This window comes from Python bivittatus, unplaced genomic scaffold (genome assembly GCF_059951505.1).
Source record: "Python bivittatus isolate LINGU-HERP-01145 unplaced genomic scaffold, Pbiv_v1 ctg000120_np1212, whole genome shotgun sequence".
Classification (NCBI taxonomy): Eukaryota; Metazoa; Chordata; class Lepidosauria; order Squamata; family Pythonidae; genus Python; species Python bivittatus.
The window spans coordinates 7,760,474-7,779,317 of NW_028277037.1; the positions used below are offsets into that span (position 1 = coordinate 7,760,474).

The window sequence follows — 18,844 nt, forward strand, 5'->3', positions numbered from 1 at the left end:
CTTCCGGATGCTATCTTGTTTCCCAGGACTTAAGGAATATTTCAGCCCTCTTTGCTTATATAACAGTTCTTGTCTATTTCTCTCAAGGTCACCTCCCTGATTCTCTATACACTGGTTTCATATAGAAGGTTTTTAGAGAATCAGTAGGTAAGTTGTGCCCCCAAACAGTGCCCATCCCAGCCATAAATGATAGCTTCCCTCCTTCTTCTTCTCCATGCCTACCCTATCCATGAGAGCAGTGGTAGTTACTACTCCAGGAGCAGGATGGCGCTACCTTGTCCTAATGGCATCATCCCACCTTCGGCTCTTGTGCCCTCAAGAATATGAATCCAAGAAATCATAGTCTTAAGCATACATTGACAACATCTCTCCAGCAGGTGCATTGTTGCACAGTTGATATAACATGCCCATTAAACCTTTCCAAACAATTTAGGACACTTTTTTTCAAAAAAGGAAACTACTACTGAACGATAAAAACTGGAAGTCCAGCAGCAACCCCCATGTCTGACTGATGCCTGGCATTTGAGAACTGAGCAAGACCTAGTTGAAAACAAATACTGTCAGTTTGACTTGAATATACTTCCAAGTAAATTTATTTTATGAGAAAGCAAACTATAGGACAACTTTATATACATCATAATTGTGGCAAATGCACATCATGGAACCATTTCTCCATCTGCTCAGCCATCTAAATTAGTAGTAACAAATATTGCCATTTTTACTTTGTGGCTATACTTCATGGATAAATCTGGAGGGAACCCATCACACAGGTGAGTAAGATCAATATTCAATTTATCCTCTCATATTTTCATCTCTAAACTGTCCATTTTTTCATCTACAGAAGTATTTTTCAACAGCCATAATTTTGTCTGCTGTAAAAATTATACGTTATAGCTGTTTACTCTTAGACATGGAAGACAGAATTCTCATCATATTAGTTGTACTTCCATTTCCAATCAAAAGCTGCACATTTTCTGTTTCTTCTCAAAGCAATGAATTCTCTAGCTAGGTGGCAGCATCTGGTCAATCATAACCAATCTTGAAAGCTAAGCAGGTCAGTCCTTGGATGGGTGACCACCCAAAAAGATTAGAACTTAAAGACAGACTAGAAAGTTGAAGAAACATCTTGGAAAAAGGCAAATGTAAACCACTTCTATACTGTTTCCAAGTAAATTACATGGACATCTCTCAATAATTACCAGGATTGAGCTCAACTCATGGAAGACTTCATTTTTATAACATGAATATATATGTAAGATTTGTTTTATTCATATATGAGAATTGTAAGCCTGAGTGTTTTGTTTTTAAACTTTCCTCAGTTCCCCCCCCCCCTCTTTTTACATATAAACTAAGGTAAAAGGCAAATTCTGCATTAGAGATCATTAGGAAAGCAATTGAAAATTAAAATACTAGTATCATTATTTCATGCAATCAATACTTGGGATTCAGTTGTGGTTACTGCACCTCAAAAAGGATATTGTGTGGTTGGAAAAAGTGCCAAAACAGTACAGTCAAAACAACTGGGGTGAGAGTGAGTTGGGGCCATTGGTCCATTTGGCTTTAGAAAACAGGAGAATGGAAAGGAATCATGATTGTAGCTTGTACAATTAGATATGGTATAAAGAAAGGGCCAGGGGAAAAAGAGAATTTTCTTCTGGTCTAACATAATTTACTCTTAAGGCCGTTCTGATTTTCCAAAGAAAACCAATCTAAAACAGATTAAAATATTAGTGCGGGGGGGAATCTTACAATCTACATCTGTGTATCCTGATGAATGTTGCTTACGTGGACAAGTGCTGAAGATAATGCTGAACAGCATGTGAGTTTGGGTAACTTCCCTCACGTTAGCTACTCCACTCTGCTATTAATATCACTGCAGCCTGTTATGATGCAAGAAACGCCCGCCCTTTTCTGAGAACAGTGCCGTCTGTGATAACTCACAGGCACCAGTGAGCTGTTCTATATAAAAGTTTCTGAAGCTCTGCACACTTCCTCACTGGGCTACATTCTCAGAAAAGATGAAGCTCGCCTACAAAATTTTCCTGCAGACAGTAACCCTGCTTTTTACAAACAGGTTTGCTCTATCCGAAGAAAATGCAGGAAGGGGAGAAGAGGCGAAGGCATCTCCTGCTTGTCCTCTCATGCTCCAAAGCAGTGGGAAATGTGATGGAGAAGAATGCCCCTATCAGATTAATTTTCCTCCAATGACCCTCCAGCTACCCAAGCAGTTTCAACTGATTGAGAAGACCCTCAAAGAAGTGCAGCACCTTAAAGAAATGGTTAACAATTTAAAGAAATCCTGCCAAGACTGTAAACTCCAGGCAGATGATAATCAAGAGAAAAATAGCAATGAATTTCTGCCACCTGACACAGATGGCCCAACAAACCATAGCAAAATACAAGATAACCAAGGAACGGACCTGCAGGAGAAGGTTTCCAAGCTGTCAGATAGTCTGAAGAATGCAAAGAACCAGATCCATACTTTACACGGTCGTCTGGAGAAAATGAATCTCATAAACATGAACAATGTGGAAAACTACGTAGACAACAAAGTTGCCAATCTGACATTTTTTGTGAACAGTTTGGATGTAAAGTGCTCTTCACAATGTCCAGCTATAGAATCAAAGCCAGGTAGGTTGGCTTTTACTATTTCTGCATGTATTTAAAGTATTAAAACAGCATCGTATTCAGAATGTTGTTGAATCATGTTACAAAGAAGCAAGGATTTGTGGGTTGATACTTACCTAAAAGAAAAAGTAATGGATTAGAAGTTATTAAACCCCTTTGTTTTGGAATTAGGGAACTTCTGAAGAGTGAGAAAAGCAGCAGATGAATATGGTTGAAGACATTATCAGTGAAATCCAGTATCATTATTTGGTCAGCTGAGAAGCAGCATCAGTCAGCATTTAGTTGCAGATTTTTCTGTTTATGTGAAAGGATTTAAAACCCACATACAGCCTCACACTTTTTGTAGACATTTGGATCAACACCTCAGGCAAAATCACAATTTATGGCAGGCTTCCTCCTGGGGCTTCTGAAAGAAACATGAGCCTATGAGAAGCTGAGTACTTTTGCTGAGAAGCAGCAGCCTGTCAAATATGAAACTGACCATCATCAGCTGCACTGGAACAGCATTAGTCTGTATCTTACTGGGTTGTATGACAGCATCCTTTGCTGCTCACTAGGGAGTACCAGTTACATGCCCAGTTACTTGCTTTCTGGCCAGGGCTGAATCACGTCCAATTAATGCATAGAAACTACAAAATGTCAAGTTAATTTTATTACAGGGGTAGTTCTCCTGATGATGGTTAGTGTTCTTGAGTTCATAGTGAAGTTCTTTTATATCCATAAGGTTAATTCACAGAGAAAAATATTAAGGAACCAGAGTTTTGGAACAAGAGTAAGAGTGAAGACTGTATCTAGGTTGGGTTGGGGTTTTAGGGGTGAAGGGGGAGATGAGTTTTTCAAACCATTTATGACGGGATTGGAACACCTGAATAACATTTTATCTGTACTTTTCCCCTACTATTTTTAGCTTTATCTTGAGAACACTGATGCTAAACAGATTTGTTAACTGCCTCAGTTTTAGACTGGAGTGATGTGAAACTCTCATGCATGTGAACTTTCCAAAGACCTCAAACTAAAAAGCTAAAAGGTTCATCATGAAATATTATTTTGAATTACTTTAAAAAGTTATTAAATTGCTTGCTGTAAGTTATATGTTTGCTATAATCTTACAGGGGAAGGCACAAATGATTATATTTCTCAGCTGCAAACTTCTGGATCTAAGCAGGAATAATACCTTCCAAATGGATGGCACATGATATACCAAGAGTGGAATTTTGGCAAAATTTCATAATATAAGCAATGTAAAATGAGATATTATTTTGGGTATAATGTCCTTCCAACTATGCAGTTTTAGGAGTTGCTTTATCTTTAATGTATCCTGTTCTAACCACAAAAAATGGCTCTTGGCATTCAAACATTATCAATCTATTTTGGCTTTCAGATATTTTCTTCAAGGATTTTTCAAGCGATGTAACACTTAAAATTGGTTACAGTAAATAGGGCAACTTAAGAATCCAGTTGATATTTCTGATTATTAACATCCAGAAGCAGACAGAAATGTTTATTCTGAAAGCATATTGAATGATTAATAAACTTCAGATTTTATTATAAAGAAATCTGGACCAGTAATAAATTGTTGCCACTGGCATACCTTCCAAACAGTATAAGGATGCCTAGGAATAAATATATCATCACTATTTAAATGGCCCATTTAAACTGCAATTGTGGACTTGGGCAGATCAGAATGAGGGCATTCTTACACTGTTTTAAAGTTACTCTTTGCTTCAGGAAAGAAAATGACATAACTGTTAATAAAAGTTTCACGCAGAATGTGTGGTGAATTTCATTGTGACCATGGTATAGATATAGGGAAAGAGTTTTTAAAAAACTCCTCACTGCACACAGCATTCCTAATGCCTTACCACCCACAAGCCCAGTTCAACTGTTTGAAAACCAGGTATGTTGACTGCAATCAGGCATTTAACATCACCTCTAATTGAAGCCCAAGTGAACTGTGTAGGTGTTTTCTATATTTCCTCAGTGAACCAGGATGCTTTACTAGATTCCAAAAGAAAAAAAAATTAGGCTTCCTCTTTCAGAGCTGGTATACCAAAGGGATGGTGAATCTGTGGTCAAGATGTTGCTAACTACAATCCCCAACGGTCTCAGTCAGGGTCGCTAAGATGATAGCTCCACAATGTTTGATGCACCATAGGCTTCCTACCACTGTTTGCACTTTCACTAAAATAACCTATTCTTCCCAAATGTTGTCTTGAAATAAATAGGAATTGCCAAATAATTTCTATAACACAGTTGTCTTTAGAGTACTAGCATTCCCCCTTATTCTAACACTGCCTCATGGTGCATTAAATCTATTAAAGTGGCTTTTTCCCCATTACCGTGGAGGGAAGTCAAGTGACTTCCAGTAACTGGGAACCAAAGTTGTCCATAGGGTGTGGTCAAAAAAGTCAAATGGTGACCATGACAGTGCAATCAAAGCTCAGCTTGTTTTTTATGTTAAGCTTTGGTTGTACCATTACAATGGCCATCTTGACTTTTTTGACCATATCTGGCAGAAACCTCTGCAGGATAAAGATAAGCCTTGGGGACAGCGAGGGATAATTTTCTGCTGTCTCCAGGATAGGTGGAAATCATGAGGAACAGAACCATGAGGAAATTCAGTGCATTATCTGCATATTGACTATGCCTAAAACAAACATTTTAACTATTATCAGAGAAATAAAACCATTACTTCCATGCTACGTTCATAATGCTAAACTACCCTGAATCTACCCAAATAAGCCATATGTGAGTGACCCCGTTTCTGGAGAGTAAGAACAGGACATGTGAATCACATAATTAAACTATCCAGCAGATGGATTTTATAGAATCCCATAAAACTGCTAGCTACCTTAGAGGTCATGTAGTCCAACTATCCAGCCAGTTAGAGTCAGATGACTAATGTGGCATCAAAACATTTGTACTAAACAAATAAAGCAATCCCTTGCTCAGTGAACAATTGACTGTCACAGCTTCTCTGACAGATGATGATCCCGACTGTTTGAAGAAGCCTACTGAAAAAGAACTCACACTTCATGTGGTAGCTTGTTCCACTGGCTGACAGTTCATACACTCAGGAAGTTCTTCCTAATACCTAGTCAGAACCTACTTTCTTGTAGTTTTAATCCATAGCTTCTGGTCTTGACCTCTGGGGCAATAGAAAATAAGTCCATTCCCTCTTCTACATGACAACCCTTCAGATATTTGAAGAGTGCATCCCATTTCCCCTCTGTCATCTTTTTGGAAGACTAAACATATTCTTTAACCATTCCTTATAGGATTTGGTTTCTCCATCCCTCACCATCTTGATAGCCCTCTTCTGAATTTGGACTGTGCATAGTAGATATTTACATCTGTTGATGGAGGTGCAATAACTAGGATTTTTAAGAATCTCTCTCCCCAGTTATGAAATCCTGCCCCAATGCTCAAAAACTAGCAGTTACTATTTGATCACAGGTAGTCCTTGCTTAACAACCACAACTGGGATTGGCAACTCTCTTGCTAGGTGACGAGGTTCTTAAGCAAGACATCACGTGACCGCAACTTGCAATTTTACTGCTGGCTTCTCCATTGACTTTGCTTGTTGGAAGCTGGCTGTGAAGCATGCAAATGGCGATCATGTGACCGCAGGGTGCTGCGACAGTCATAAATGCTCACCAGTTGCTAACTGACCACATCTCAATCTTGTGACTGCGGGGACACTGCAACAGTCATGTGTGCGAGGACTGATCAAAAAGTTACTTTTTCTGTGCCATCATAACTTCAAACAGTCACTAAACAAGGCAGTCATTAAATGAGGACTACCTGTATGTGACCTCCAGAATTACTCCATTCCAATAGCCTAAGTGTTTGAAACAATATAATCTGGCTCCCTGACATCTTCAAATGATAATTCCAGCACATTCACGTAAGAATCAACATTTCCTTCTCTATAAAATATAAATTAAATGCTGCATGTTAACAATTTTTGCGTAAGAAAAAAAATCCAAGAACATGTCATTTGTAATGACATAATGATATGAAATACTAATGACATAAAATAGTTTACAATAATGGGGACACAGCTGGAAGAATTTTTTAAAAAATAAAAAGTGTTACATTCCTGTTTGGACCAAAAGTCAAGAAGTTATGCAATACCACTGTTACAGGAAATCACTGTCATCCTTTTAAATGACCATTTTCAGAGTATGTTATGTGCATAATAGTTTGAGACAGGTAGCAGAACCACTGATATCTCTACAAAATAACTGACCGTAACAGACAGGTTTCAGCCAACTTTCTTAAAAATAAACCAATCTCTTTTCCCCGAAAGGACAGCGGTTCATGTTGAACGCAACAGTTGACATACAGCTGACATACACGGAGATATAAAAATCATGTGGACAGTTCTTTTCCAGCTCCACCCAAAGAAATCCACCTCACAGATGTTGAGAACATCAGTGTAAACACTTTGAGCTGCCACATAGTACTAAGAACTGTTATAATAAAACATTTGCCTCTAAGAGTTCTTGCAGCAGATCTCAATGACTGTAAGGTATTTTATTAAAGGAGATAGACAGACAGACAGCAGTTCTCAACAGCACTGAATAATTTATTCTACATATGTGCTCTAACACCAATAAAAAACTTTTCTTTTTTGGAAATATCGTCTCATTACAATTGCTTCCTTTTGTATTCTGTCCGATAAGTAAACATAGCCTGCCAGTTGTGATAACGGCTGTCTTCCTCCCTCTATCCAGTTATCCAGCTTCTGCAAGGAGACTGTTCCAACCATTTTGCAGCAGGAAACCGGCGCAACGGAATCTACAAAATCACCCCAGATCCCAGAAACAGCAGCTTTGATGTTTACTGCGACATGGAATCGTTTGGGGGTGGCTGGACTGTGTTTCAGATGCGTCAGGATGGTAGTGTCTCTTTCAACCGAACCTGGGAGGAATACAAGAATGGCTTTGGAAATGGTAGGGAGTTCTGGCTAGGGAATGACAAAATTCACCTCCTGACCAAAAGCAAGGAGATGCAGTTGAGGATTGAGCTTGAAGATTTCAGCGGCATCAGAGAATATGCTAAATATGACCAGTTCTATGTTGCAAATGAATATCTCAGATATCGGTTAAACATTGGCAGCTACAGTGGCACCGCAGGGGATGCCTTGCACTTTAATAAATTCTACAACCATGATCAAAAGTTCTTTACCACCCCAGACAGGGATAATGACAGATACGTTGAAGGCAACTGTGGAGCCTATTATAGCTCTGGATGGTGGTTTGATGCATGTCTGGCTGCTAATCTAAATGGCAAATATTATAACAAAAAATATAAAGGGGTTCGCAATGGGATTTTCTGGGGCACATGGCCTGGAGCTTCTGATGATAACATGAATGGCTATAGAAAACCTTTTAGAAAGGTTAAAATGATGATGAGACCCCAAAACTTTGTGCCATGAATTCCCCCCCACCCACAAGTCCCTTTATCCAATATTGGCACCTTTCCCCAATATTTGAGTGCAATTTAAGAATATTCTGTTACATTTTCTTTTTTAATATTTTTCTCTTGCGAACATTCCTCTTCCAAAAGCACACAGACGTATTTTCCTGGTGAAATTTATTATACACAAAGATATATCTACATTTTTGAAGCAAATAATACTTCAGCCTCATACATGGTCAAAATTCGAGTTTAAGCTTATTTTGACACAGTGACTTTGAAGGAATTCCACTATTCCAGTACCATTATCTGTTCTAGCTCCTGGCAAAAGGTTTAGATGATTTGTAATTTGTAATGCTCCTTCAACACATTCCAGAAACATCTTAAGAAACTCAATAAATCCCCCCACGGTTTCTCAGCTTAGTCTACTTTACAGGGTTAGTGTTGGGATAAAATGAGGGAAAGCCCCAAAACATGCTGCCTTGAATTTCTGGAGAAAAAGCTGCACATAAATCTGATTTAACAGTTTGCTTCAGAGCCAGTGAAACTAAGTTGCCTTGCCATGCTTTCCAAGGCAGGACAATAGTCTTCATCTCTCTATGATTATTCCTTTCTATGTAAATAATAGAGATTATATTTTTATAGATGATGAATTATTCATTGCCATTGTTAACTGTCACTTTTCTTTTTCATGAACCATGCCTAAATAGTTTGTAGAAGAGTAGCTGTGTTAGTCTTTTTCAGTAAAAAAATACATGAACACTCTTGGAGCACCTTAATTAATTTTAGTTTTATAATATGTTATTGTAGCAGATTATAATAATTTTATTATAATATGCTATAAAGTTTATTAAAGCATAAAAATACATGGACTACAGTTGACTTTATTGGATGCATGAATCTGAAATGGTTGACTTTAATCCACATTCGATTAGATGCTGTTATCATTTCTAATGAATTTGTGGAGCTTACACATGAAATCTATCATAATAATTATGCCACCTCTTCAAATGTGAATGTACATAAAAGTTGGGATTCACTCAGACAAGATTAGATAGCTTTAACTGCCATTGAAAACAATGGGAGATGTTAATCATGGCACTTGAAAACAAGGAGAATTAAATTAGCTTAAATTACAGTAGGCCTAAAGAAGTATTTCCGGATCTAGATTCAAAATGCTAGTTTTATATATGGGTGAAGAAAGAATCCAAAACATATCTTTAAGTATACAGAAGGAAAACCATAACTTAACGTTCCACATTTAGGTCAACAGCTGTCACATCATGGTGAAAATTAACATGTCATACCATAATTCCATGCAGTCTTAATAGTACCAATCACAGCTACAGAAACAAGACAAGGCAGTAGCAGCACCAGTCCAGACCCTTCCCACAGCCCTGAATCTCTGGCCCCTATACTGGCCACATATAACTAGGCTGCAGACTAATGAGCCTGCTATGCTACCATTGTACTCCAACAGAAGAGAATATCTATAGCTCAGGGTTCGGCTGTGGAGTCCTTGGTGCTCTCTGAGCTTGGTTGTTTGTCAATGTTTCATTACCCGACCAGGTAACATCATACATTATACTGACTGTAATGATAAATACTTATTGATGGTATGACTGCCACCTTATTTTTTTCATACCTAAGCAGAATTGTCAGGAACAGGCTAATATCTCATTATTTTTAAGGACCTCCATGCAGCAATATCTACCATCAGCCCTAGGTCTTTTCCCAGATGAGGACTCACAATCTAAACTAAGCTACAGCCACAGCAACTGTTACAGAACAGACAAACTCAGGGAGGGTACAAATGATCCTATCTGAGTCCAGAAGATGTATTTTAGGGCTCATGTACAACCATTGGCCTCGGTCTTCAAAATTTTAGCAGTAGTTTTGCGAAGTTGTTCCAGTGGCTCCTCTGTTGCTGTCCATCCTTCCATGGAGCCACCAAGAATGTGTAAAACAAGCCAGCAACTTGTCTCTGTATTTGTTCTTCCCTATCAGGATTTGCTTTTCACTGCAAGGGGGGGGGGGAGGGAAAAGACACCAGCTGACCTCTGTGAGAGAAGAGTAGCAAAGCTGCCCCTTGGAGCAACTGGAGAGGATTAGGGGGAGGTTGATGGCAAGATAGCACAGTGATTTGGTGACAGTAGAGAGGAGAGGAATCTTAGGAGCTGGGAAGCAGGCCAAAGTGAGAGTTCCTGCCATCAGGACACTATCTGCTTCACAGATCCAGGGGTAACACTCCAACTCTGTCTTCACATTTGTAGCACTTCCTCTGGAGGAGACGTTGAGTCCACAGTTAATCAGCTCAGTCTCTCAAGGCTAACGGTGGTGTAGGCAGATTTGTGGGGTAACACCAATCTCAGGTCAGCAGAGCCCTTGTCTCTAGGCTCTAGAGGTACAATTGCCCTGGGAATGATCAGATAAACTACTAGAGCCAAGATGTCACACAATCAGTTAACAAATCACTCATACATGGTATGTTAGAACCTCAAACATGGATCTTTTCCTGTTTGAAATATTTCTGAACATTTAGGTTGGCATTTCCTTTCATTCTCTAACAAGGGTGAAGATCAGGCAACAGCAGGAACAAAGTCCATCACATAGGGTGATTTTAAATGCCATTAAAAGTGACTCAGTGAGGAATCCTGAGGTTATTAAATCTGAGGATTTCAGACTGCTGACTCTTGGATTGAGATTGAATGTTCCTAAATACTAGTAAAAGAGCCTTCCTTCTGCACGCTCTATTTACTCTTTAGCTCAACAGCACATTTTGTCCACTTAGTCAGAATTACTCATTTTGGAATGCTGTGGAGGGAAAGTGATATTTGATATTTTCTCCAACAGATCTCAGATATTTGTCTAATTTTTAAAATCTATTTCTTAAAAATCCAACACAGTCTTCCCCAACTCAGTACACTCCAAATGTATAGGACTACAGTTCTTATCATTCTTAGCCTGATGGGAAATAGAGTGTAATACAATTAGAGGACTCCAGCTTTGGGAAGACTGAATTAGCTAGTCTGGCTTAGGTAGTATTTTTCATCTATAAAGGCTGTGTATAAATGTACATATCAGCTTATGCACTTTTATTATATGAATAGTTCATAAATGGAGAAAACTGCTAGAGTATATTTATAATATTGCATTATTGTGAACAGTAGAAAGATATGTACACAGATGAACATAAATTAATATTTAAAGCAGAACAGGTTTTTCAAAGACCCACATTTAGTATTTTATTTGTATATTGTTGCTATTGGCAAAAAGGACATTGATGTTCATGTATATTTGCGTTACTAAAGAGACTTTACCAGGTAGAATTGATCTTTACTGTGGTATCCATCTTTACTACTTTTCTTTGTTATAAATCTTATTTAACTGGAGAGTATAAGAAACAGTAATATTGAGAACAAATGTGTAAGGTTGAGTTCAAAATGTTTTCTGATCATTATTGGCAGTAAATTTCCTAAGTTAAAAAAAAAAAGCATGATATACTGTATACTTGAATATAACCGCTAGGGCTGATGCTTACCAAAATATTTCCTCCAAAATGTAATGAAGACAATAGATGTTAAGGACAAGAGTAATGTAGACTGTTTCTGACTACTGTATTTGTAAAGTGCAAAGGTTTAGGATCTGCTATAGGTAACAGTTTGTCTCTGGGTACAATTCTAAGGGCTGTTTTTTTTTTACATCTAAAGCCTACATAGTCTAGGAGAGAGCTATCTGAAGAAGGTTGCTCTCATACAAACCTGCCTTCTTGTTCTTTTGCAAATGGGACAGCCCATCTTCAAAGGTGAGGCAGAGACTTGTTTCCCAGGCAAGTTTAAAGGATATCTTTGGCACCAGTCAAAAACTAAAATATCACCCAACTTAAATAGCTCTTATCTCATTCATGTTATATCATGTGATATATATATATATATCACACACACACACATACATACACACACACATATATATATGGATTTTCTTTTTGCCTAAGGCATATCTGCACAATGTATTAAAGTAGGTTTGAAATTTTAGAAATGTGTTTTGATAGCATACTTTATTCCAAGAGATCTATGTACTGTGGCTTTCTGAGAATTTACGTAATTTTTTGCCCATCTTAAACTATAATTCCCAACCCTCATGACCTTTTTATATGTATGGTCAAATCCAATATCTGTCAAAGAAAGTTGTCTTCTATATTTCATGGCAAATACTTTACCTGTAAATGATTCTTACTTGTGTGAAATGTGTGGGTTTTTTCAAATAGCTACTTTGCTGGGTTATTTTTCAGTATTCCTGTGCTTAAATGATTTTAATCATGCATTTGCCTCAAAGTAATATGGCTCAAACATTGTTACATTTATGTCTGATTGTTTTTTGATGCAAAATGTCATCATCATTGTCTATAAAATAAATAAATAACAGGCTTGATAATGGCTTTATTTTGTAATACTGTCAAACCCTATATATGAAATTCTAGATGCACCCAATAAGAACCAGAAGAAAATGGGGAAACAGAGTCCATAAGATTTCTTTTTCTTTGAATGTTATAATTATTATAAGAGCGATTATTTAACTTTCTTGGTTGAGTAGCCAGATAAATGTTTCTTTTTTTAAAAAAAAATCAGGGAACGAGATCCTGCAACTCCCCAGATGTTGCTAGACTCAAACACTCAGTAGCCCTAGCAAGCATACAAAGGATCATGAATAACAGTTTAGTCCAATAGTTGGAGAGTTTCAGATTTCAACTCCTGCTGGAAATACGGTTGAGAGTTTCAGATTTCAACTCCTGCTGGAAATACGGAATTCTAACACCCTGAAGTCTTAATTAAATCCAAAAATCACAAATAATTTGATAGTGAATTCCAGTTTTGCAGGCTCCTATGAATAGAGGATACCAAACCATTGTCTGCAAAAATGAAGAAAAAACCCTAACATTTTATGCAACAAAGTATTCGTTTATTTTCATGTTATAAAAACATGGAGCCTACTGGTTTCAAAGTGCTGATATTAGTCCTTTGACCTGAACGAATCAAAAGCAAAAATCAGAAATAAATAAATAAATAACTTAAAGAGAGCTCCAACAGATACTGGACACGCAGGAGGACTAATTTCACATAGGAATGGAAATGACCTGACACACAAGTTGATTCATTGTCACCCGGTTTTGGATACTTGAAAAAAACCTGGTATGAGACAGCTTGATAGAGTCATATGTTCAACCCAGTATTAGTTCTGGCTGGACAATTCTGTATTAATGCAACAATTATGGCCCTGCCAGAAGAGTTTTGTTCAGTAGTGACATTACATTCCACAATTCCGGGGGCCTCTTATACTCATGTAAGAGTCAGCCTTAAGATGTGAGGCTGCAAAGCATTTCCTCCTATTAGAAATTGCGTCTTTATTTGGAAAAAATCATTTTACATTCCTCAGCCATAGTGCAAGAGATGTTAAGATAAAATTATTTGCAGTGAACCCCACCCAAAACAGGATATTTTGTAATAATGGCTACAACTCTTTTTTTTTTTTTTTACAGAAAATATGTTGAATCTGTCCAAGGGTATATAGAAGAACAAAATTAGGAAAAAGAAACTCCAAGGCTGATAGTTCTACAGGAAAAATACATGTAAATACCTAATAAATAGTTTAAACTTCACCCTATTAGGATTTTTTTACCCCAAAGAGGGAGGCAGAAAAGTGACAATAAGAGATTTTGATAGCCTGGAGGATTTTGTACCTATGAACCCTTCCTATTCTTGCTTCAGCTAAATGTTAAGTCCTTTGATGAGACAGTTAAAAACCAGCATGGGACTTTTAAAAAGAAAAGAAATGTAGGCAGAAGCCCAAAGGCAGTAGGGAAAAGTGGGGAAAAAACAGAGCGGCAGGAAACTAAAGAATTATTTCTTTAGTTCTTAACTTTCACAATCTCATCTATAAAGCAATTTCACATAAACACACTCAGTAATTTTGATGTTTGGAATGTATACAGAATTCTATTGACACCTGTAACATTTTCAATTCACTTGGAAGTTTTTACAAGCTTGCTTAATTATGAAATTCCATGAAAGTATTAATTAAGGTCTATCTCCTTATCTTGAAGTCTCCATAAATTAATCCATGTGTTTGAAGGAAAGCAGGAGAATACTTTAATTTCAACTGTTGACCCACTGCATTAATTTTAAAAGCCAAGCATTAGTACTCTTCATATTTTCACAGTATAATGTTGAACTGAGCATATAACTAAATACTTGCTTTTTTAAAAAGTTATGTCCAGCTAGATGGCATGATCTAGCCAAACCGTGAAGATCAGGAGAGCTGAACTTCATTTATATTTGAATTGGGGACCACCTCAAAATCCCCTGCCTTGAGGCTAGAATGAGAAGATGCAAAAACATTCTGGAAGAAAGTACTGGCCATCTCCTCCATATTATTGCCCAAACCAAGCACGGATGTATGCATTAAGTTCTCCAGGAATTTAGAGTTTATTTTGACGTATATATGGAACACCACTCTGTGAATGCATCCCAAGGCATCTGAGGAGAGATGCTATAAAATGCAGCAATAGGGGATAAAATCTGCCCTGAAAAGTATGGGGGAGAGAGGCAGAGGCTGAAGATACTTCTAATGAATTGGTAAATTTTACCAAAGCCATCTCAGTTTAAAACCAATGAAGAGACCTTACCTCTGAACAATATATCAAATGAAGAAAACGTACATCTTTTAAAAGAATATTCTACACATCTAATATTCCAAAAGCAAGAAAAGAAATGGATGGATGGATGGATGGATGGATGGATGGATGGATGGATGGATGGAGAGGGAGGGAGGGAGGGAGGGAGGGAGATATATACACATAAGCATATGTATGTGTAAGTTTGGTATGTGTATAAGTGTGGTATCTGAAAGACAGATTAAGACATTGCTACACTCTGCAGACGTACCTGATTATATTCAACTATGCAGTTTTGCAGATTTTATAACAAAGGGGCAATATAAATTCTACTATCCAAATGACCTAGAGTATAATCAGAATATTTGAAGACAGTAAACTGGTGTTAAATTTTAATTCACATTCGGTGAACTCTGATCTGGGGCTTTCATGGAAGTCACTGGGACTCTTACACAGGTAAATGAATGCAGTGAGAAGTAAGGACATGAACTGGGGAAGTAGTGGTAGTAAATTATTCAATTTTCTTCCCTTTACTATGAAGGGGGATTAAGGTTTTTGTCGATATTTGCTGTGGTAGCTTGGAACAGGGCAACCTTTTTTTGTCCTTGGTCTCACCCTTTCTGAGTTGGCGGAAATACAAGCAAACTGCTTTGGCGGGAGCGGGCTAAACACAGTGGCAATGTGGAAGACCCCTTAGTGGGCTATTACCAACACATACTTCATTCGCAGAAGCTTTTTCCAGAGGTTTCTTTAATTTATTATGACATTTAGATCCTGCCATTCCTCCCAAGGACTCCAATCAAGATACAGTTTTCCACTCATTATTCACAAAAAAGTGGTGAGTTTTATGACTGAAAGGGGATTAGAATTTGGATTTCCCCACTTCTAATCAACAATCTAGCTACTATTCAGAGGTGTCCACAGAAGGTGTCAAAAAAGTCAAGATGGCAGCCAAAACCATGCTCCTTTTTACTTGTGCCACAGCCAACATAAAAAAGGGGGAGGCCTTCAGTTGCATAACTGTGGCTGCCATCTTGACTTTTTTCATCCCCCCACACCTAATCTTACATTGATTCTGTACCTGCATACTGTACTATATCATTTTGTAATTATATACACGGGCTCATTGCCTTTTTTGGCAGGGAGCATCAGCCTTGCAAGGTAGTCCAGACAGGAAGCACACCCAGATCAAGTAATTCTACTTTATTGTAAGGTTACATTAACAGAATCTTGCAAGTTTGAAAGTACATTTCTCCCCCATCACCTTTACTGCCCAAGAAACTAGGTGGGTCCCTTCTGAGATGTTTGCCATGTCCCCATTCCTTTTGCGGACTCAGCTGCCTGTTATCCGACCGTTCCCCTGGCTGTGGCTCTTCCCCCTGTCTCCCAAGGTCATTCCCACAAACCAATACAGGGGGCCAAGTGACATCTGCTGCATTTATTGACACTGCGATATCTGCTGTGTTTATCACAATATGTAACTTCTTTCATTTCAACCCCAGTTATAAAAAATATTGACCCAGCAACAGTTCTGAAACCTGGGGATTGGCTTATATACACGCACACTTGCACAATCACCACCTTACATGCTGAAATGCTTTGGAACAACTTGAAAGCCCCATAGCTACATTAGCATCAAAAGGAAAGAGATGTGCTTTCATTCCCTCCACAAGCATCTCAACACCAATTCTGTGAACATTCTTCAGGCTATCAGTGTGGATAACGGAATAAAAAATGTGACTGCTAATGTTTATAATATAGTCTGCTAGTAAAGTTTCAGACAGTCTGATAAAGGGAAGACATATCTGCTAGTATGAACATGGATATAATCAAGTCCAGAAAAAGCAGTACAGACAAAAGAAATCACTGTTCTCCCCAGTTCTAAAAACACAAAGTTCATTAGTTCCCAATTCATCTTCTGCCACTGGCCAGATGCACACATGTGCTTTGGCTGGCAAAGAGCACATATAAAGAAATATTTAAGTCTTTATATCAACAAAGCCAGAGAGTTATTGAGCTAAAAAGACTGGATGTAATCCAACCAGCCGCATCTTCTAACTCAAGGGTACATTTGAAGTTCGGGTTGATTTTAAACTGCAGATCTCAGAAGTTAACTATCTGGGTGAATTTTTATACTTTGTGAAATGTCAACAATTTTTTGGAGTATCTCGGCCAATGAAGAACTCCTAAGAACTGAAAAGCTTTTTTTCTCTCCATTTGGTTGGTTCTAATAAAATGATAACTGAGCTATAGTATAGGTTTTGCATTCTAATTAAGGAATTGTTCTCAAGATGGACACAGAATTGTACTCTATTATTAATGCTATTTTAATGCACATCTTGACTTTCCATCGCTAGGATCCTGTCGGACCAAACCAAAGCAAAACAAACTGAAGTAATACAAAACATTAAAACCCAGTTTAAAATATATAAACAGCAATTAAACTCATAACCAACCATCTCTGAGGCCTGACTGAACAGAAACTCCTAAAGAAGTGCTTCTGTATCTTGGTAGTGCAGGAGAAGGCCTTCTCCTAATGCCCAAGAAACAGGCCTTTGATATCAGGGACATTTTTACGAGAGCTTTTCCAGCTTTACAGCTTAATCATGTTGTTACCAAGATACAGTATGCTGACTGAGATAATTAGGCCCTAAACTGCTAGACCTTTAAAAATTAAAACAGCACCTTGAATTGCACCTAGAAGGCAATTAGCAACACCTGCGGTTTTTCAACATAGATATATGATCACCAGTTAAAAGTACACCAGTTAAACATTAGCTGCCACTCTTCATTAAATGCTGCTTCTACACATCCTTCAAGGGTTGTGCCACCTATAATTCACTGCAATATACTGTGATATATCCAAGAAATGCATAATCATACCAGGTCAGACTGGCTTAAGAATAATGACAGATGGCATTATTTGATGTAGATACACAATATGCTCCTTATCATTGCAAGTGCAAATCCAGAAATAATCAGGGGGTCGGGTCAAGGCATACTGCCAGAATGCAACCTGCCCTTTCTGAGGAGTACAGAAGAGATTCCCAATCCAGAAGAGATTCTCAGACCCCAAGTGTGGTTTCCTCCTAATCAATCAATATAGACTCCACTTTGTCTACATTTAATTTCAGTTGTTCACTTTTATTCAGCCCATTATCAATCTTAGTCAAAAACTAAGGGAAATACATTTGTTCTTGGGACTGGATAGCCTACATCCTGTTAGTACTTTGCTCTAAAACCCTACATGATCTCTTCCAGAGATTTCACATTAATAATAAAAGTACAGAGAACAGGGTTGAATACTCTGGGACTCCATAGGCCAAAAACCACAATTTTAAAAAATCAGTCTTCAGCATTCCCTGCTTGGTCACAATCTAATACAAAGGACCAGAACCACAGCAAAACAGTGCCCCAAGACCCAAGCTCACCAGGTATTCCAAAAGTATACAATGCTTTATGCAACAGAAAATTGTGGAGAAGTCTAAGCAAAATAACAGGAATATATTCTCTCATCCATTTTTTTGATATAGGTCATTCATCAAGGCAACTGACATAATTTTAGTTCCATATCCTGGTTGAATTTCTTAACATTCATAACTGGTTTTATGGTATCCTTCTGCTGGTCTTTGACCATAAACTTCTCCAAGATCTTGCTAGATGGAAATTATGACACAGGTAGTCCTACAGACCTGGAAGCACCAGTTGGGGAATTCTGGTTATATGATATTCTATGCCTTTAACGAGCAAGCTTTCCCTCCAGATGCCCATTCAACATTGCAAGGAAAGAATACATTACAGAGAAAAAGCTGCCGTTCTCACTACTGTAGTAAGGAACCTAATATATTGAACTGTAATTTTACTTTGCAGTTTGAGTGTTAAGTTATAATTTTATTGTTATCAGTTCTTCCTAAGCTGGATCTCTGCCATGCAATTGTACTTAGACACATGGAAAAAATGTGGACAAACGGAACACAGCTACATATTTTGCATTAATGACTCCACTGCTGACAGCCATATAGCAGTTAGGAAAACAAGTTCTTGCAAAATTACCTTTGTCATTCCAGCGTGTCTATGCCACAAAAAAAAAAAAAGTTACATTAAAATTAACTTCTAAAAACA

General features: G+C 37.8%; 2 protein-coding genes across 2 annotated transcripts in view; one reads left to right on the forward strand and one right to left on the reverse strand.

The window, feature by feature from the left end:
* CCDC146 (coiled-coil domain containing 146) overlaps positions 1–18,844 on the reverse strand; it is a 77,591-nt gene that overhangs the window by 39,384 nt on the left and 19,363 nt on the right. The window lies entirely within an intron of this gene.
* Positions 1,909–11,545, forward strand: FGL2 (fibrinogen like 2). The gene is made up of 2 exons (XM_007436401.4): positions 1,909–2,631; positions 7,368–11,545. The coding sequence occupies exons 1-2, from the start codon at positions 2,019–2,021 to the stop codon at positions 8,069–8,071; spliced, it is 1,317 nt and encodes a 438-aa protein (XP_007436463.2). The 5' UTR covers positions 1,909–2,018; the 3' UTR covers positions 8,072–11,545.